General features: G+C 48.4%; 1 protein-coding gene across 1 annotated transcript in view; it reads left to right on the forward strand.

Annotated features, from left to right (window-relative positions):
- The first annotated feature begins 6,632 nt into the window (after positions 1-6,632).
- KCNA6 (potassium voltage-gated channel subfamily A member 6) overlaps positions 6,633-20,744 on the forward strand; it is a 39,470-nt gene continuing 25,358 nt past the window's right edge. The window contains exons 1-2 of the mRNA XM_064142358.1: positions 6,633-12,973; positions 13,265-13,351. Of these exons, the coding sequence (XP_063998428.1) occupies positions 6,882-8,441 (1,560 nt within the window). The 5' untranslated portion in view covers positions 6,633-6,881 and the 3' untranslated portion in view covers positions 8,442-12,973; positions 13,265-13,351. The remainder of the gene's footprint in view (positions 12,974-13,264; positions 13,352-20,744) is intronic.

The raw sequence follows: 20,744 nt of genomic DNA on the forward strand, positions 1-20,744 counted from the left end.
ATGCTGGGTGAGTACAATAATATCTCTACTGAGATTGCTGCCTTTTCTTGAAATGTGTAACTGGTGGGGAAAGAAGGGAACTTTGTATGGAAGAATGAAAGCACCTACAGGATGGCCAAAGGATCAGGCCCAGCCAGCATGGGTTTAGGAAGGGCAGGTCCTGCCTCACCAACCTGATCTCCTTTTATGATCAGGTTCCCTGCCTGGTGAATGTAGGGCAGGCTGTGGATGTAGTCTACCTGGACTTCAGCAAAGCCTTTGACACTGTCTGCCACAACAAGCTCCTGGCCAAGCTGGCAGCTCGTGGCTTGGACAGATTCACTCTGTGTTGGATCAAGAACTGGCTGGATGGCAGAGCTCAGAGAGTGGTGGTGAATGGTGCCACATCCAGTTGGCAGCTGGCACTAGTGGTGTGCCCCAAAGATCAGTGCTGGGCCCAGTCCTGTTCAATATCTTTATTGATGATCTGGACGAGGGGATTGAGTCCAGCATCAGAAAGTTTGCAGATGACTCCAAACTAGGAGCAGGTGTGGAGCTGTTGGAAGGTAGGAGAGGCCTGCAGAGGGACCTGGACAGGCTGGATGGGTGGGCAGAGGCCAACGGGATGAGATTGAACAAAGCCAAGTGCAGGGTTCTGCACTTTGGCTGCAACAACCCCAAGCAGCACTACAGGCTGGGGCCAGAGTGGCTGGAGAGAAGCCAGGAGGAAAGGGCCCTGGGGGTACTGGTAGAGAGTAGCTGAAGATGAGCCAGCAGTGTGCCCAGGTGGCCAAGAGAGCCAATGGCATCCTGGCGTGGATCAGGAGCAGTGTGGCCAGCAGGACAAGGGAGGTTATTCTTCCCCTGTACTCAGCACTGGTCAGGCCACACCTTGAGTGCTGTGTCCAGTTCTGGGCCCTTCAATTCAAGAGAGATGTTGAGGTGCTGGAGCATGTCCAGAGAAGGGTGACAAAGCTGGTGAAGGGCCTGGAACACAAACCCTATGAGGAGAGGCTGAGGGAGCTGGGGGTGTGCAGCATGGAGAAGAGGAGGCTCAGGGCTGACCTCATTGCTTTCTACAACTACCTGAAGGGACATTGTAGCCAGGTGGGGGATGGCCTCTTCTCCCAGGCAACCCGCAATAGAAGAAGGGGACACAGTCTCAAGTTGTGTCAGGAAAAGTATAGGCTGGATGTCAGGAGGAAGTTCTTCACAGAGAGAGTGATTGGCATTGGAATGGGCTGCCCAGGGAGGTGGTGGAGTCACTGTCCCTGGAGGTCTTCAAGAAAAGGCTGGATGAGGCACTTAGTGCCATGGTCTAGTTGACTGGATAGGGCTGGGGGATAGGTTGGCCTTGATGATCTCGGAGGTCTCTTCCAACCTGCTTGATTCTATGATTCTATGAATACAGATACCAGCTCAGAGAAAGATGGATAGGTGTTTTCCCATCAGAGAGTAGTCAGGGTTGCTTCTATTTTCGGGATAATTGGGAAATTTATCATTATCACTTCCCATTGAAGCAATAATGGAAACTGTGGAGTGATGGTACATGGGTATTGTTAGATGCCATCCGATTCTTTGATCTCTGCAGGTACACTAATTCATAGAATCATAGAATGGACTGAGTAGGAAGTGATCTCCAAATATCATCTAGTCCAACCCCTCTGCAGTCAGCAGGGACATCTGTGCTAGTTTGAAGCTAGCTAGAATGTTTTGGTGAGAAGGATTAGATCATAGGCTGTGAAAGAGAAACAATGGTGATGCCTGCTTCTCTCATAGGCTTGCTGAGATGTACAAGAACAAGAGTATAAACATAGATAAGGTATTCGGGTGCTCGAGCACTGCCTGGGCTTTGAGCTGCATTTTTCTCTCTAACCTCACCCTCTGGCTCTCTGATTAATCCACTTGCTTCCTAACTCCCCTGGCCAAACCTCCATTCTTCCTTGGAGCACAAGGCAACTTCTGGGGTAAGGTTGAGGGGTGGGAGAAGGTGGAAGGGTGGTTGGGAGCCCCTCCTGAGGACTCAGGTTTCTGGGAGGGCTGTTGTGTTTCTGCATTACCTTTTACCTTGTCTATTTCTGTCTATAACTGTATATACTGTAAATATCTGCTTGTCTATTGAGCTAAGCTGTAAATATAAGCTTCATACAAATTTCCAGAGCTGGCTGATTCTAGTTTGGGTGATTTCCAAAGTGTGAGGGGGCAGGGAACACCCAAACCACCACAACATCCTTCACTAGATCAGGTTGCCCAGAGCCCTGTCCAGCCTCACCTTGAATGTCTCCAGGGATGAGGTCTCAACTGCCTCCCTGGGCAACCTGTCCCACTGTTCCACCACCCTCATAGTAAAGAATTTGTTCCTTACGTCCAATCTAAATCTGCTCTTCTCTAGTTTGAAGCCATTGCCACTTGCCCTGTCACTGAAGGCCTTTGCAAACAGTCTCTCTCCATCCTCCTTGTAGCCCACTTCAGGTATTGGAAGGTCACTATTAGGTCTCCTCAGAGCCTCCTCTTCTCCAGGCTGAACAACCCCACTCCTAAAAAGTTCAGAAGATGGAGTGACTGGGAAACCCAGAAAGGCAGGAAGTGGATAAGAAGTTCTGCACATGCTAGACACAAACCTAGATACCCACTTGGGATATCTTAGCTTTTAGCTGAGTGCTTATCCTTGAGGGCCTCTTAGCCTTGGCTTTGCTGAAGAAAATGCTACATGCCTACAGTGCTGTGGCAGATGCAGTGCTGAGCACAACAAAGCCAGCAACAGGGAGCTAAAAGTAATCACAGTATCACAGTATCACAGTATCAATCCAACAGGTCATGGTGTTACCCAAAGTGCTGACTTGCATTCAGGGGTGCCCTGTGGTGGTTTGGGTGTTACCTGCCCCCTCACACTTTGGAAATCACACAGACTAGACTCAGCCGCTCTGGAAATTGAATGAAGCTTATATTTACAGCTTAGCTCAATATACAGGCAGATATTTACAGTATATACAGTTATAGACAGAAATAGACAAGGTAAAATGTAATACAGAAGCACAACAGCCCTCCCAGAAACCTGAGTCCCCAGGAGGGGCTCCCAACCACCCTTCCACTTTCTCCCACTCCTCAGCCTTACCCCAGATGTTGCCTTGTGCCCCAAGGAAGAACGGAGGGTTGGCCAGAGGGGTTAGGAAGCAGGTGGATTAATCAGAGAGCCAGAGGGTGACGTTAGAGAGAAAAAATGCAGCCCACAGCCCAGACAAAGAGTGACTCCCTTATCTATGTTTAGATTCTTGCTCTTACACCTCTCAGCAAGCCTATGAGTGAAGTAGACATCACCATTGTTTCCCTCTCACAGCCTGTGATCTAATCCTTCTCACCAAAACATTCTAGGTAGCTTCAAACTAGCACAGGTGCATATGGAAGTGTTTATCTTGTTGAAGCTGAGTGCCCCAGATTGAACCATGTCTGTAAGAGCCAGGCTTAGCAGAATGCAATGTCCTTCCAGCTTCTGCAGTAGGATGTGAGCACATAATCAGGCATCCTGTTGTGCTAGAGCCAGCAACAACTCTTTCCATGTGTCCCTTGAAGGGTCTCTTGTGCACCTTGGCATTAAGTGACTGGGGGAGGATGCAGTCATCCCAAAATCTTGACCCATAGCAATGTGCCATCCCTGAGCTTGGACATGTGAACATATCCACTGCCTCAAAGAGAAGCTTAGTGGCAGCTTTAGGTAGCATTAGTCTTGTGGAGCTGGTTTCAGATCTAGAAGCCAAATCACTCTCTAGAGAGTTTTATGGTACTGCTATGTCGCTTTCTGGAGGACCGCTTTGGGATTCACCTCTTGTCCCTCCCTGATATATCTGGATCTGCCATTGAAACGTTTGATCAACTGGCCAAAAGGTGAAGCTGTTCAACCTATCTTACACATTGGTGATGCCACCAGATGTGGCAGGCACTACAAAAAATAGAGAGGATGGAGCAGGTAACAGGAGAATCTTGATTTTTAAAACAATTTACTTGTCTATGGTTTTCAGTCTGTTTACTCTCTTAATGCATTGCAGACTATAGGGAACCTTATCACACTCTTCAACTACCTGAAGGAAAGTTGTAGTAAGGTGGGGGTCAGGCTCTGCTCCCAGAGAACTTATGACAAGACAAGAGGGCATGGCCTGAAGCTGCACCAGGGGAGGTTTAGGTTGGATGTTAGGACACACTCCCTGATGGAAAGGGGAATTACACACTGCTCAGGGAGGTGGTAGAGTCACCATCCTTGGAAGTGTTTAGGGAAAGACACTTAGTGCCATGGTCTAGTTGATGTGGTGGTGTTAGGTCATAGACTGGACTTGATGATCTCAGAGGTCTATTCCAGCTTCAGTAATTCTGTGATCATCCTTGCTGTTGCTCTCCAGCTTTGAAAATTGTGTGCTGTTGCAAGATGCTGGCCAAGCAAGATCCACATGGAGGCTGAATGGTGGCAGCTGGCATTGCCTCTTAATATAGAAGTGAGGGGTGCGGCTGCACAGGCAGCATAGTGTGGATCAGGTTGGGAACAGGCTGTGTGCTAAAAAGAGTTTAGCTGCAGGTTGCAAAGGCTCATGGGTTTAATACTGAGTCTGAGGTGCAGCACAGAAGGAAACACAGTGACTTCTTCAGGGCTTCCAGAAGCCAGCACAGGTGGTGCCTACTCAGAGATGGACTGTGGTAGGAGGTAAGCAGAGCGTGTAGACGTGGTGGGCTGGGACTGCAGCCTGCATGCAGGCACCTCAGTTATAGCTCAGGTAACGTGAAGACCGGAGCTGTGCCAGCACAAAATGTCTGTGTGGGCTGGAAAATCATCCTGCAAACCATTGTGGAGCTCCACACTGTCTGCTACACCGCTTGAAGCTTCCTCGTTTAAATCTAGTGCAGGATGAGCCCCGTCAAAGCAGTGATTGCAATGTAGACAATGTCCTGGATCCTCTTATAAACCTCAGGAGCTTTTTCCATCCCTCTTAAAAGGTGATGGGTTTTTTTTTTTCTCAGTAGCTAACCATGTGAATGAACAAACCATAATCACATTTCAAATAATCCTGCCAATGAGTAATTCACAATAGCTGAAAAAAAGAATCTCAGCAAGAAGCAATTTACTATAACAAAACCAAGCATTGATTTTTCTTTTAAATGGTATTTTTTTAAAAAGAAAAGGTGTATTTTCCCACAAAGTATTTTTCATCTGGCTGCCATATCCTAATTACGTATAAGATGAAGACAAATGACAGCCATGTTCATATAAATGAAAAAAAAAAAATAGGCTTCCTCTTGCACCAGCCATCTTCAGTGCTAATGAGTGAGGAAGGAATAAAAGGATTTAAGGGATGTTTAAATCATATTCACCTCCTTTCTGAGGACACAGCCAAACAAGGCAGCCACAGGCAGCTGGTCAAAATGTCCAGAGCCTGAACTAACTGACTATTTCCAGCTAGTTAGAGAGGAATTGGGAGGAGAGGTGAAGAGGAGAATGTTTTCTTCTAGGTCTGTGCTGCTAAGAGGTATTGTAGGCTAAGCATATGGCTCACAGCCAGGAAGAGGCATTGAATGCTATGATGATAAAAGCCTGGTTAATAATTAGCGCTGACAAAAGGCTTTCAAGGGAATGAAAGATTTTTTGTCCTGGAAAGGATGGAAGCAGCTTCACCTGTTAGTCCCATTTTCAGAGGCAGAAAGTACACTGTCATGGGTTTCTCTTTGCTTTGAGTTGCCAAGAACGGCAGAGCTGTATCAATCCACAGGCTTCTAAAGCCAAAAGAACTGGTAGCCTGTCTGTGAAATGCAGTTTTGGCTCTCAGGGAGACTAAGTGCTGAGTGTGTGGCGGGTGAAACACAAAAATGAGCAAGTTCACCTACTGAAGTACCTGGAAGAAGGGGCAAGCTCTATCCACCGCAAATGAGAGGAGAGAAACTGTATTTACCTGCACCCTCCCCAGATGCACTGTTCCCCGTGTGCCAGGTTGCCTCCATGAGTGGATGGTCCGATGTCACTGCCGTGCTTGCATCCATGGCAATGACATTTATAAATGGTGGTCCGCGAGCCACAGGCACGGAGCGACTGGCTCAAGGTCAACTACAGCCTGCGGCAGGGACGGGAACAATACCGAGGTCTTCCTAGTCCCACTGAAGAGCTCCAAGCACTGACCGGAGCCGGCGGCGTGTGACAGCACCCGTCAGAGTTTTGACTGAAGGGGCAGGGGCAAATTTTCATCTTGGAAAGGTGGGAGAAAGGAAGGGCTGGGGCGGTGCCACCCCCTGGGCAAGCTGTCGCGGAGCGCCTGGCCAGAGAACTGCAGCTGGCAGCGGGATCCTCTCTGGGGTACCTCTCCCGAAAGCCGGACACCCCTGAGCTGGGGCTGCTGCGGCGGGGGGCGAGCTTAAGTCTCCGTGCACGTCCACGGGTGCGTGCATGTGTCTGGCTGTGTGGGAGCGGGCGGCTGCCTGGATCTACGCGTGTCCGTGGGGGTGCTGCCTCTATCTGCCTGTCTCTGTCTGTCTGTCTGTGTCCGTGTGTGCCTCTGCTCACGGGCGCCAGCGTCCCCGTCCCCCAGTCCCTCTGTGGAGCTGCGTGTGTGCGTGTGCTCGCACCCCTCCCTCTCCTCCCCGTTCTCCCCCCTCCCGTGTGTGTGTACGCGGCGGGGAGGGCAGAGCCGGGCGCGCCGTGCAGCAGCGCGGTGCCCCGGCGCCGAGCAGAGCACGGAGGAGTCGGAACCAGGAGTCCCGCGGAGCCGCTGGGCGATTGCGGCCGCACCGAGGCGCAACAGGCGGGGCTCGGGGCGGGAGACGGTGGCAGCAGGGGCGGCGGGCGGATGGCGGCGGGTGGCGGCGGCAGCGGCGGGCTCTGAAGGCGAGGGGGCCGAAGGCTGTCGCGGCGGCGGGGCAGAACCGGCAGGATGCGGGCGGAGGAGCCGCTGGCGCTGGCGGCCCCACGGGCGGGCGGCGGCGAAGCGGAGGCGGAGGCGCCGGGTGAGGAGCGGAGCGGCGGCAGCTGCTGCAGCAGCGAGCGGCTGGTGATCAACATTTCCGGGCTGCGGTTCGAGACGCAGCTGCGGACCCTCTCCATTTTCCCCGACACGCTGCTGGGAGACCCCAGTCGCCGGGTCCGCTACTTCGACCCGCTCCGCAATGAGTACTTCTTCGACCGCAACCGGCCCAGCTTCGACGCCATCCTCTACTACTACCAGTCCGGGGGCCGGCTGCGCCGACCGGTCCATGTGCCCCTCGACATCTTCCTGGAGGAGATTCGCTTCTACCAGTTGGGCCAGGAGGCCATCGAGACCTTCCGGGAGGACGAGGGCTTCATTCCAGAAGAAGAGAAGCCCCTGCCCCAGCACCACTTCCAGCGCCAGGTCTGGCTGCTCTTTGAGTACCCTGAGAGCTCCGGGCCGGCCAGGGCCATCGCCATCGTCTCCGTGCTGGTCATCCTCATTTCCATCGTTATCTTCTGCCTGGAGACCCTTCCCGAATTTCGACAGGAGCCCAAGGGCACCCAGCCCGACTTTGGGGAGACGGCGCCGCTGGGCGAGGAGGCGCTGCTGCTGCCGCCGCCACCGCCACCGAGTGGGACTCCACCGCCCCTGCGCCCCGCTGCTGGCGCCGGCCCCTTCTTCACCGACCCTTTCTTCCTCATAGAGACCCTATGCATCATTTGGTTCTCCTTTGAGCTCCTTGTCCGCTTTTTTGCCTGCCCCAGCAAGCCCGAGTTCTCACGCAACATTATGAACATCATTGACATTGTGGCCATCATCCCCTACTTCATCACCCTGGGTACTGAGCTGGCCCAGCAGCAGCAGCAGAAGCAGCAGCCTGGCAGCAGCAGCAACAATGGGGGCCAGCAACAGGCCATGTCTCTGGCCATCCTCAGAGTCATCCGCTTGGTCAGAGTCTTCAGGATCTTCAAGCTCTCCAGACACTCCAAGGGGCTGCAGATCTTGGGGAAGACTCTCCAGGCCAGCATGAGGGAGCTGGGCCTCCTGATCTTCTTCCTCTTCATTGGGGTGATCCTCTTCTCCAGTGCTGTCTATTTTGCAGAGACTGATGATCCCGACTCCCTGTTCACTAGCATCCCTGATGCTTTTTGGTGGGCTGTGGTGTCCATGACCACTGTGGGCTACGGGGACATGTATCCCATGACAATTGGTGGCAAGATTGTGGGTTCCTTGTGTGCCATCGCGGGTGTGCTTACCATTGCCTTGCCCGTCCCTGTCATCGTGTCCAACTTCAACTACTTCTACCACCGTGAGACTGACCATGAAGAGCAGTGCCAGTACACCCACGTCACCTGTGGCCAGCAGCAGTCACCCTTCTCTGAGCCCAAGAAGGGGGACAGCAACCAATCCCTCAGCAAATCTGAATTCCTGGAAGCAGAAGACCTGGAGTCCATGAAATACTCCAATTTCATTCCTCCCAACAACCAAGGTTATAAAGAGAGGAAAATGCTGACAGAGGTGTGATCAATTTTGTTATGCTGGGTCCAGGCACAGAGCTGCAAGATGCTGCACAGCCGTCTTCCTACTAGCAGCTAGATCTGTTCAGCATTTACATGCCAGACTGTGAATTGTGATACCGTAAACAAAATGATTGTGGTGATAATGGGCTCTTCTGCCCTGATTTGCTGTTTCTCATTACCGTGTGCAGCCGGAAATGTTCTCGCTTTATTCCATGGAGTGCTAGCTGTCATCCCCGTGAATTTCTTTGTCTTGTTTTGGAAGACTGCTTTAAGGCAATATTTGCTCTGAAACATATAGCCTTTCTACTCCACTGCCGGAGAAGCCCTTGCCACTACTTCAGCTAAAGGATTCAGCAGGGACTAAACAGTTAAAGGGGCTACAAACATCTGGCTCAAGCTGTGCCCTTAGTTCCTGTGCCAGCGCAGTGCCCTTGGCTCTGTGATCAGTCACGCCTGCCATGCCATTGCCTTTGAATAATGGAAATGCTGTAGCCAGCATCTCAGTGAGGTCTGCAGCTGTAGGGGAAAGTCGGCAAGCAGATGCCTGCCTGCCTTCTTTGCAGCCTTAGACATGCTAAAGAGCCACTCGGTGTTTCAAAGAAGGTGCATAGTTCTGAAAGCTCTTTGCTGCTTGCTACTATATACCATTTACCAATCCCAGGCTTGTAGAAAGCAACAGGCTTGATGAAGATTCTCTGTGCTTTGAGCTTATTTCAACTTTATTTGTGCCAGTGCTGTGATGTTAACTGGCTTTCGTTGTACCAGCTTAGTTTTCAGAGTGGTGCCTTCTGATGCAAGGCACATCGGAGGAAAATTTTCTGTTATCTCTGCAGTCTGTCCCTGCATAGTAGCATTTAATGAGACGTTCTTCATGCTTCAGATATCCAGTTCTGTATTCAGGCATGTGAGAGCAATTGACTCCACTGTGTTTGTGTTGAAGCATTTCTATAGCTGAGGGAAGTTTTGTTGTCGCTATTTGGTTGATGTTGCTGAAGGACCCTGACCACAGACAATTACACTTGGTGCCGTCTGAAAATTGCACTGATTTAGCAGGGCACAGGCATAAATTGCCCCGGGGTGAGCGTGTCAGCATTTGAAGTTTAGACTGGAACAAGCTTCCTTAAGCCATCTGCACAAATCCCACTGGCATACCCCAGGCCTTTCAAATGAGAGGAGAAACAGCTAGCCTTGAAGAAGTGCTTTGTTGTGCCACTGATCTAGCCAGTTCTTGATATTTCATGGCTAGAAGACAGAGCAATGTGTTTTGTATGAGCTAGAAGACACAGCAACGTCTTCTGTGTGCTCTGGGTTGTTTTGAGAGCAGTTTATGCTAGCAATGCAAAATGCACAGTTTGGCCTGCAGTGCTGAGTTTTCCCAGGGACCAGAAATGTTCACATCTTGAGATGCACATTTTGATTCCCAGATCATTTATATATTTTTTTTTTCTTAAATCAGCTCTGCCTTACATCTTGAAAACGTTTCAGATGCTGCCAGTCCTCGACAAGGGGAAATGGATGCTTTCAGATTCCATTGGCAGATTTTCCTGCAAGGAGAAGTCTTTCCTGTTTTTCTTTTTTTAAATCCAAGTGTGTTTTCTGCATTCACATGTATGCATGTGCAGGAAAGCAAAGGCAGCCATTAATGCCTTGCGTCATGCTGTGTGATACGCACGTTAGAATGTACTACATATTGCATGTGACACATGTAATACATAAAGCAGGCATAATACCGAGGTGCAAAATGAATGCATTTTATTTATATGTATATATTATGCTTTTTTGAACCATAAAGCTAAGAAGTATGCTGCAGACATACACCTTCATGTAGACAGAACTGGCTACAGAGCTGATTGTGAGACAGGATCTGTTTGCATCTTTGTTGCTCTATTTGGTTTTTGTTGTCGTGAGATCTGGCTCCATGCCTACAGTGCTTTTATTGTGGCCTCTCCCCATCTGGGCCCTTGTCATACAGTAGAAGTTGTTTGTGTAAATCCTAACTGCTGCATTTCTCCAGAGTCCTGTTGTCTTCTCTAAAGATTTCTAATGTGCAGGGATCTCCCTTGGGTTCAGTGCACAACCATTACGCTAAAATCTCTGCTTTCTCTGTTGCTGAAATCTGTAGCAAAATGCCACTTGTCTCGTTTACTGCAGGTCAGTCTAGGAGAAACAAGTGTGATGAGGTGAGGGTTCTGTGGCTGAGAGGAGTTTACTTGAATGCATAGATGCCTAATTCCTCTTTGGTTCATAGCAACTGAGGCAAATGTCTGTCTGGACCTTGGGAGCCACTCTACATCCCTTGGTGCATGTAACTAGTCAGCAAGTTAGAGATCCTGGTGGTGTAAGTGGGACTGAGGAAGGATCTGCATGTGGCATCTCTGTTGATTTTGTGCATAAGGTTGGCTTGGTCGTTGAGTTACTTAAGTAAAAAGCTGCTGTTGTTCTTAGTTGTGTTCCAGGGTCTCTAGAACGAAGTCTTTTCTGTGGGCGCAAGAGAGCGACTCTCAGATTTTGTGTTGCTGTACCAGATGCGCTAGAAACTAGCAAGAGAAGCTGCTGTGTATGGGGGGTGTTTGAAGGCTGCTGCTGTCTCCTAGCAGAATGCCCATGTTTGGGGTTATTTTATGCCTGACCGTATCAGCTGATCAAAGTTTCCCCAAAGTTAAGATATAAAAAACTCAGGTTAAGCACAAGTCTGGGAGGAAGTGTGAGGTACACTAAGCCTATGTCAGAAAGTTCCTGCGCTTGTTTCTTCCCTTGGGCCTGACCCCATTGCTCCCTCCAGGCAGGAGCCCTGCCTGCTCGGAACAGGTTGTTCTCCCAGCTGAGCATGGAGTCTCTGGCACAAAAAAAGATGTGAGACAAAATGATTGGTGGCCCAGCATGCCTTGTAAAGATGTTCTTTTAGAGGGATGTCCTGCTCTCAGGTGATGTTCAGCCGTGAGCCTCTCACTGGAGCGCTGCCTGGATGTGGGCACGTGTATGCGTGCACATGCATACCCTAAGCGCTGCTGTGAAGGAGCCTTGCTGCAGACAGCTTTGTGCAGTGTTTTGCCATCCACGTTTTCCAACTGTGAGAAGAAGGTGTAAATGAAAATGTGTAAAACAGGAGTGGTGTTTGCTCCTTCTGAGTTTTCTGCGCTAGAAAGCAGCATTAAAAAAGCCACTAGAGGCTTGGAAGGTGTAACTGAGGCATGTAAATTCTTATCCAAGCATCTCCTTGAAAAGCAAGGCAGTGAAGTCCCACTACACATTACAGAACTTCTGAAATCTGAAGGTTTTTGATAAGGAGGCTTCAGATTTTTTTTTCCAAGTGACTAAAGTGGCATCCATGGCATTGACTTTAAGGAGGACTCGTGTCACCAAATCAGAGATGCTTTCAAAAGTCTTACCTCAAGTTCTCAGCATTTAGCTCCTAGATGTTCAAAATACTAATCTGTCTAGCTGTTTCCTTTTGAAGGCAGAGCACATCCTTGTGAAGCAAAGTAGGCACCTCCGGGGACTTGTTTCCATAACAACCTCCCAGACTGTTCCCTCTCTACCCGGTGACTTTGGCTACAAGCAAAAGCACTCGTTGAATATTTTCACTTCTCAGCTTATTAGTACCTTCTCTTTCCAGCTTCCTGAAGATAATCCCATCCCCTTATGTCATGTACAACTGTCCTGTCCAGCTCCAGACAAACAGTTACCATCACTTGAAAGCAGAGAATGCAAACCAGGAGATGGGGAGACATTTTATCTATATATCCTTGCACACAGAGAGATGGGGAGTGTGTGAAGGACACTCTGAGCACCCACAGTCAAGCATCTGAGGGACAATTAGTCTGTGAGTGTGTAGTGTCCTCAGGGTGCTTGGTGACAAAGAAATAGAAGCTAAAGCTTCACGTTAAAAGGAAAGCAAACTAAACCAAACCATACCCAGTTTTGCTGTAGAAGAGACTATTGCTCCTTCCTGAACCTTTGGCTTTTCTGTGACAATCAGTTCCGCAGAAAATTTTCCCATGTGATGTTTTGCACAAGAGCAAGACAGGGCAGAAATCATCTTGTTGGATGTAGGGAAGGAAAGAAAGGAAGAATTCCACAGAGGACATTTTATTTTTATCAGCAATTCATCATTCATCTAAGAGACCATAAGCATGAAAGGCTTGAAGAGCTGTTTTGCAATATTTCAGTCTGCATTACCAGTGCATTCCTGCACTTTCCTCCAAGATGAAATTCCTATTCTGCTGTTGTTTGGAAAATGTGGCAATTTGGGATTTCTGAGCCATTTCTGGTTTGGCCCTGTTGCTTTTGATCCAGCTTTCGTGGATAAAAAGTCCCTGCAATGGCAGCTGTGGGGGTGAAGGTGACCAGACTTGATATTCATTCTTAGGCTTCCTTGTTCAAGTGTACAGAGATCCATGCAGAGACAAAGCAGATGAGCATAAAGGAAATTCAGGGCATCAAGAGACATGGTAAGGATTGAAGTGTTGGAAAGATCATCAACCCTAAAAGCAAAGGAACAAACAGCTCCACTGTCTGCTGCCATAGCAGAAAGAGGTAAGGTTTCTTTCTCTTCTGTGAAATCAACAGCTAAAAGAGTTTCTTGCAACTAACGAGGAAGAATTTCCTAATTAAGATTTGCAGCCTAAAGGAAGAGTCTGATTCTAGGTGAAGAAAGAAAGATAATTACAAACTACAAAAATATAGTATGAGCCAGATCCTCACCATCTGCTGATTCAAGTTGGCAAAATTCCATTTAATACAACTACCTTGGTTTATATTGGGCTGCAGCTTCAATCTTCTGTACTGTTTCTTAAAATGCTTATTTTTGTTTATTCTTTTCTTGAGGTCCTGTTTTCATCAGGGAAAAGTCTGCAGATTCCAACAGGAGTTAAACACAGCGTTCCCAAAAGCTCTCATCTGGCTTGATTCCAAGTAAGTCAACACAACTCAGCAAAGTTAACCTTCTCTTTCAGTTTATACTGACAAAATGAGAGCAGCAGCATTTAATTTTTTAAATTTTAATTTAATTTACTTAATTTTATTGTACTTAATTTTATTTTACTTCATTTTATTTTAGTCTATTTTATTTTACTTTTACTTTATTCTATTTTATTTTATTCTACTTTATTTGATTTTAATCTATTTTATTTTACTTAATTTTAATTTTATTTTATTTTATGTTATGTTATTTTGTTTCTCAGTGGTGGAAATGTGCAGGCAACTTGGGCTCCCCAGTTGAAGAGGGACAGGGATCTGCTGGAGAGAGTCCAGCGGAGGGCTGTGAGGATGATGAGGGGACTGGAGGGCATGGCTTGTGAGGAGAGGCTGAGGGACTTGGGGCTTTTTAGTCTGGAGAAGAGAAGATTGAGAGGGGATTTGATAAATGTTTATCAATATCTGTGGGCTGGGCAGGAGAGGGGGAACAGGCTCTGCTCACTTGTTCCCTGTGATAGGACAAGGAACAATGGGTGTAAGTTGCAGCACAAGAGGTTCCACCTCAACACAAGGGGGAACTTCATTATTGTAAGGGTCACACAGCACTGACACAGGCTCCCCAGAGAGGTTGTGGAGTCTCCTTCTCTGGAGACATTCAAGACCTGTCTGGATGTGTTCCTCTGTGATCTGTGTGAGATAGTATTATCCTGCTGTGGCAGGGGGTTCAACTCGATGATCTCCTTGGATCCCTTCCAACCCCTAACATCCTATGAGCCTGTGAACTTCATAGAGAAGTTTAAGACTGAAAGATTCTGCCCTCAGCTGCAGCCCTGTAACCTTGCTGTTAATGAAAAAGCACAGTCTGAGCTCTTCATCTTTGCTCTTTGGAACTCATTCTCCAAACGAATCCTGTTCTGAAGACGTTTGTAGCCTTATTAGCAACAGGGCCACAGTCAAATCCCTGACTTGAAGTCATCTGCTTTGCACATAAGGAGGAGAGCAGGTGCTTGCAGAATAAAAAGTCTTAGTCCTCTGATAAAATGAGCCAGTGAATGCTGAGTGTCCTTAGCTGCCACCACAGACAGTTGGTGATGAAGTTGCCTGCCAATTACAGGAGCTCTTCTTGTGCAGGGTTAGATCTCTCAGTAAGGAAGGTAAACACAGAGGAATATTTCTGGAGGGAAGCAGACAGGGACTGCAGTAGCACTGATTTCTGGTGTAGCTTATGCTGTTGGTACATCTTAAATCTATATGCCTTGCCTAACTGGGTGGTTTGTCACTTGCTCCAGGAAATCTGGTCCTTGTTGGCTGGCACAAGAACATAGTTTGGGAAGCACATAACTGATCAGTGTGGGTTTTACATTCCTAACACATAAATATTCATTGATAAGCAGGTTGCCCAAGGAGGTAGTTGAGGCTCCATCTGTGGAGATATTCAAGGTGAGGCTGGACAGGGCTCTGGGCAACCTGATCTAGTTGAGGATGTCCCTGCTGACTACAGAGTGGGTTAGACTAGATGACCTTTGGAGGTCCCTTCCAACCCAGACCATTCTGTGAAACACTCAGCACAGGACATATCCCTGTTATCTGTAGACCAAAATAAGAGGGGCTGAAACTACAGATGAAACTTGCCTGACTGCAACTTTTTCTTGGTAAAAGAAAGGATTTAAAGGATTGAAAGGTCTCATTGACTTCCATGGTCACTTTGTTACCTATTCATTAGGGACAAGACTCAGGGGAAACCTTTGTCTTCATGCAAACCATCACTGAAAGGTCATTAAATCCTTCAGCTTCACTTTCACTGAGTGAATATAAATTTATTTAACCAGTGGTATAAAATTTTGGAAGACCCTTAGTCAAAACATGTTGTAAACCACAAATGTATCAGTTTATTTACCAAATTCAATTGACAGGGTTAATTGGTATTGTTGACATTGTTTAAGGAAAACAGGAGTCTTGATTCTGCTCTCTACCCAAGGTTAGATAAATGTATCCTTAAAGATATGGAAATGGTGTGACTCCTGATTTAGCTATTTACCTACACTGGCACAAGGTCCTCAATGGTCTGCAGATGGATATCTCCTCCCAGGCTGGACATCAGGTATCTACCATAGCCACTCTATCACTGTCATAGCCACTCTATCACACCTGTATCCAGGTGGGGGTTGGTCTCTTCTGCCAGGCAAATACCAACAGAACAAGGTGACACAGTCTCAGATTGTGCAGGGCGAGGTCTAGGCTGGATGTTAGGAGGAAGTTGTTGTCAGAGAGAGTGATTGGCATTGGAATGGGCTGCCCAGGGAGGTGGTGGAGGCACCGTCCCTGGATGTGTTCAAGAAAAACCTGGATGAGGCACTTAGTGCCATGGTCTAGTTGATTGGACAGGGCTGGGTGCTAGGTTGGACTGGCTGATCTTGGAGGTCTCTTCCAACCTGGTTGATTCTGTGATTCTGTGATGATTCCTCAGATAGAGAGGGGAGAGAAAATACAATAAAAAGTTCTTGCATCAAGATAGGGGCAGTGAGGACCCTCTGCAGTTACTGTCATGGGCAAACCAGATCTGACCTGGGGAAAAATCAGAGAAGAATAATGAGAAATTAAAACCAAACACTAAAAACACCTTCTTCCTGTCCCTTCTTTCTTGCCAGGCTTAACCTTTCCCCCATTCTTCTCTACTTCCTTACCCCAAATCAGTGCAGAAAGATGGGGAATGGGGATTGTGTTCAGTTCATCACACATTGCTTCTGCTGCTCCTTCAACCTGAGGAGGAGGACTCCTCACACACTTCTGCTCCAGTCTCTCCTATGTAATATGACAGTTCTCCATGAACTCCAATGAGTCCTTCCTGCAGGCTGGAGTTCTTCAGAGGCTGCTCCAGTGTGGATTATTTCACAGGGTGCAGTCCTTCCAGTACAGACTGTTCCACCACAGATTCCTTGCTGATTCAAACCTACCCCAGCATGGGCTTCTTCCTCCATGGGTCTGCAGCTTCTGCCAGGTGCCTGGTCCAGTGTGAGCTTGTCATGGAGTCACAGCCTGCCTCAGGAATATCATCTGCTCTGGCATGGGATTGTCCATGGGCTGCAGGTGGATATTTGCTTTATAGGCTGCAGGTTTCAACCTGCCTTAGTGTGGCCTTCACTACAGGATGCAGAGGAATCTCTGCTCTGGTATCTGGAGTACCTCCTCCTTTTTCACTGACCATGGTATCTTCAGAGTTGTTTCTCTCACATATTCTCACATCTCTCCTGACTGATGCAGCCTTTGCACAGCAACTCCTCCCTATTTTCAAACATGTTATCACAGGGGTTCAACTACTGTTGTTGATTGGCTCAGCCTCGGCTAGTGGTTGGTCCAGTTTGGACCCATCTGGCATTGGCTCTACAGGAGATGGGAGAGGCTTCTCAGAGAAGTCACCTCTATAGCCCTTCTGCTACCAAAACATTGCAGTGCATAGCCCAGTATGTCATGAGACAAGAATCATAGAATCAGCCAGGTTGGAAGAGACCTCCAAGATCATCCACTCCAACCTAGCACCCAGCCCTAGCCAATCAACTAGACCGTGGCACTGAGGGCCTCATCCAGGCTTCTTTTGAACACCTCCAGGGATGGTGACTCCACCACCTCCCTGGGCAGCCCATTCCAATGCCAATCACTCTCTCTGCCAACAACTTCTCCTAGCATCCAGCCTAGACCTCCCCTAGCAGAACTTGAGACTGTGTCCCCTTGTTCTGTTGCTGGTTGCCTGGCAGAAGAGACCAACCCCACCTGGCTACAGCCTCCCTTCAGGTAGTTGTAGACAGCAATGAGATCACCCCTGAGCCTCCTCTTCTCCAGCCTGCACACCCCCAGCTCCCTCAGCCTCTCCTTATAGGATTTGTGTTCCAGGCCTCTCACCAGCTTTGTTGCCATTCTCTGGACACTTCAACATCTCTCTTGAATTGAGGAGCCCCGACCTGGACACATTACTCAAGCTGTGGCTTGACCAGTGCTGAGTACAGGGGAAGAATAACCTCCCTTGTCCTACTGGCCGTACTGCTCCTGAGCCAGGCCAGGATGCCATTGGCTCTCTTGGCTATCTGGGCACACTGCTGGCTCATCTTCAGCTTACTATCTACCACTACCCCCAGGTCCCTTTTCTTCCTGGCTGCTCTCCAGCTATTGTGGCTAAAGTGCAGAACCCTGCACTTGGCCGTGTTCAATTTCATCCCCTTGGCCTCTGCCCACCCATCCAGCCTGTCCAGGTCCCTCTGCAGGGCTCTCCTACCTTCCAACAGATTGACACCTGCTCCTAGCTTGGTGTCATCTGCAAACTTACTGATGCTGGACTCAATCCCCTTGTCCGGATTATCAGGGAAGGTATTGAACAGGATTGGGCCCAGCACTGATCCTTGGGGCACACCACTAGTGACAGCTGCCAACTGGATGTGGCACCATTCACCACCACTTTCTGGGCTCTGCCCTCCAGCCACTTCTTGACCCATATCAGAGTGAATCTGTCCAAGCTATGAGCTGCCAGCTTTGCCAGGAGCTTGTTGTTGCAGACAGTGTCAGAGAAGGAGACCGAGAGAGGAGGGTTGTAAGTGCAGATGCCTGGAGCAGATCTCTTCAGGTGCTCTAGATACGCATCAGTCCATTCACCTCAAAGACTTGATAAACTTTTACACCATCAGAAGTACAAATTGGTTTCTTCTCCTACATTCTCTGGAGAGAAATTAAATGGTATTTTACAAGAAAAGTGGAGCGTTGCTGTCTCCTCTTGCTTGCTCCTTGGTGCATCTGTTGTTTTTGGTTAGCCTGATGGCATCCACTTTCAGGAAGCAGATGCTGCCCTCTTTTGCACTAGTGTCATTCTGGAATAACTCCACTGACGTCAGTGAAGTGACTCCAAATTTATCCCCAGTGAATGCAGAACTGGACCACAGTCCTTTTGGTTTGCTTTTCTGCTCTCAGGAAGTTGCACATTACCATGGGGCATAAGGGAAGGGTAAGCACCTGTTGACTGTGCCACATTCAGCTCTTTTATGTCCTTGACATCACACTCGTGCCCGGCTGGGGTGAGGTGTGTGCTGTCACCAGATTCTTTGTGTTGAATGGAGCAGTTGCTGGTCCTAGATTCATGACCACTTTCCCATTCTTAATTTCCATCAACTTCCTCTTGCTTGGATAGGAGACAGAGCTTTTTAAGCTAGCAAAATGTAATTGTAAGTCTTTGAGAGTATAAGAAGGGTAGCAGAGTTAGACATGGAGACAAACTTTACTCCTCCTACATTTTTTTTTGCTCTTATGGCTATGTGAAAAGTGTTGCAGCCCTAGCAGGTTGGCTGGCTATACATCTGCTGGGTTCAGAGTCTCCATTTTCAGAGCATCCTAAGTTTAAACAGATTGGGCTACTTCTTTCTAACACTGCTGATCTCAGTCCTGCCTGCTCTGAAACTGGACTAAAAGCTTAATCCAAAAGCCTTTAGTGTGCTGCATGGAAAAATACCACTTAAGATGAGGAAGATGAAGATGAGTAGAAGAAACAGAGTCAGTCAAGGACAGAGTAAGCGAGCACTGTGAGGCGGGAGGGAGGTTCTTAAACAAGTTCCTCAAGGATTGGGGGTTGGAGTAAATGACCTTTGGAGATCTCTTCCAACCCATACTGTTCTGTGTGATTCTGTAATTAGGCCTAATACTGTTTGTTAGCAGCAGAGCTGAGACTATGTGATTTAGCAATGAAGCAGCCTAAGCAAGAGCATTAAGGCTACAGTTTAGGGCACAGAAATAGAGTACTTGAAAATTTGACTTCAAGGAACGTAAAGATACTAGATAACACAGAAATGGAAGATGGTATAGGGATTTTGGTGACAAGCTTATCAGCTGGGGAAGGCATTAAAGTAAAAAAAAGAAAGACTGGGGGTGCCAAGGTCAGCCAGAGTGCCAGTGGCACTTAGTGAGCCACCAGAGCAATGCAGCCATCCAAAAAAAAAATGCAGGTGCAAGTCCTGGAAAGTCTCAGAAGGAGCATGTTGGGTACCACCTGGGAGATGTTAATTGTGTAAAGCCTCATCTGGAATGCTGTTTGCATTTTTTGGGCAACCTAAATTTGGTCAGGAAGGATGCAGGAAGGAACAGCAAGAATGATCAGGTGAATGGGAGCTGCTTTGCAAGAGGAAGCTGGTGGAAGAGCCTGATTTTTCTAGGCCAGCAAAAGATTGGCAAGACCTATAGTTAAAAAATGTGGAGGGCAGAGTAGACAAAAGAGTTAAGAGCTATTTATGCTAAAAAGGCAGTGTTGGTATTTGATGAGTAAATTTGCTATAAGTAAATTTACCCTGGAAAAAATGAAGATGCTTTTTAATGTAACAGACAAAAAAGAAGTGAAAGCTGATTGCAGATTGAATAGGAGAAACAAATGAATCTTGAATACCATGTTCAGTTTTGAGCTCCCCAGTTGAAGAGGGACAGGGATCTGCTAGAGATGGTCCAGTGGAGGGCTAGGAGGATGATGAGGGGACTGGAGGGCATGGCTTATGAGGAGAGGCTGAGGGACCTGGGGCTGTTTAGTCTCCAGGCTAAACAATCCCAGCTCCCTCAGCCTGTCCTCACAGGGCTTGTGCTCGAGGCCTCTCACCAGCCTCATCGCCCTTCTCTGGACACGCTCAAGCATCTCAATGTCCTTCCTAAACTGGGGGGCCCAGAACTGAACACAGTACTCAAGGTGTGGTCTAACCAGTGCAGAGTACAGGGGCAGAAATACTTCCCTGCTCCTGCTGGCCACACCATTCCTGATGCAGGCCAGGATGCCACTGGCTCTCTTGGCCACCTGGGCACACTGCTGGCTCATGTTCAGGTGGGTATCAATCAGCACCCCCAGATCCCTCTCTGTCTGGCTGCTCTCCAGCCACTCTGACCCCAGCCTGTATCTCTGCATGGGGTTGTTGTAGCCAAAGTGCAGCACTCTGCACTTGGAGCTATTGAACCCCATCCCACTGGACTCTGCCCATCTGTCCAGGCGGTCAAGGTCCCGCTGCAGAGCCCTTCTGCCCTCCAACCCAGTCACATCTGCCCCCAGCTTGGTGTCATCTGCAAACTTGCTGATGACTGACTCCATGCCCTCATCCAGATCATCTATGAAGATGTTAAAGAGGATGGGGCCCAGCACTGATCCCTGAGGGACACCACTAGTGACAGCCGCCAGCTGGATGTGGCACCATTCACCACCACTCTCTGGGTCTGGCCCTCCAGCCAGTTCCTAACCCAGCACAGAGTGTTGCCATCCAAGCCGTGGGCTGACAGCTTAGCCAGCAGTTTGCTGTGGGGGACAGTGTCAAAGGCCTTGCTGAAGTCCAGATAGACCACATCCACAGGCCTCCCCACATCCACCAAGCGGGTCACCTGATCATAG

The sequence above is a fragment of the Pogoniulus pusillus genome, chromosome 4 (genome assembly GCF_015220805.1).
Source record: "Pogoniulus pusillus isolate bPogPus1 chromosome 4, bPogPus1.pri, whole genome shotgun sequence".
Classification (NCBI taxonomy): Eukaryota; Metazoa; Chordata; class Aves; order Piciformes; family Lybiidae; genus Pogoniulus; species Pogoniulus pusillus.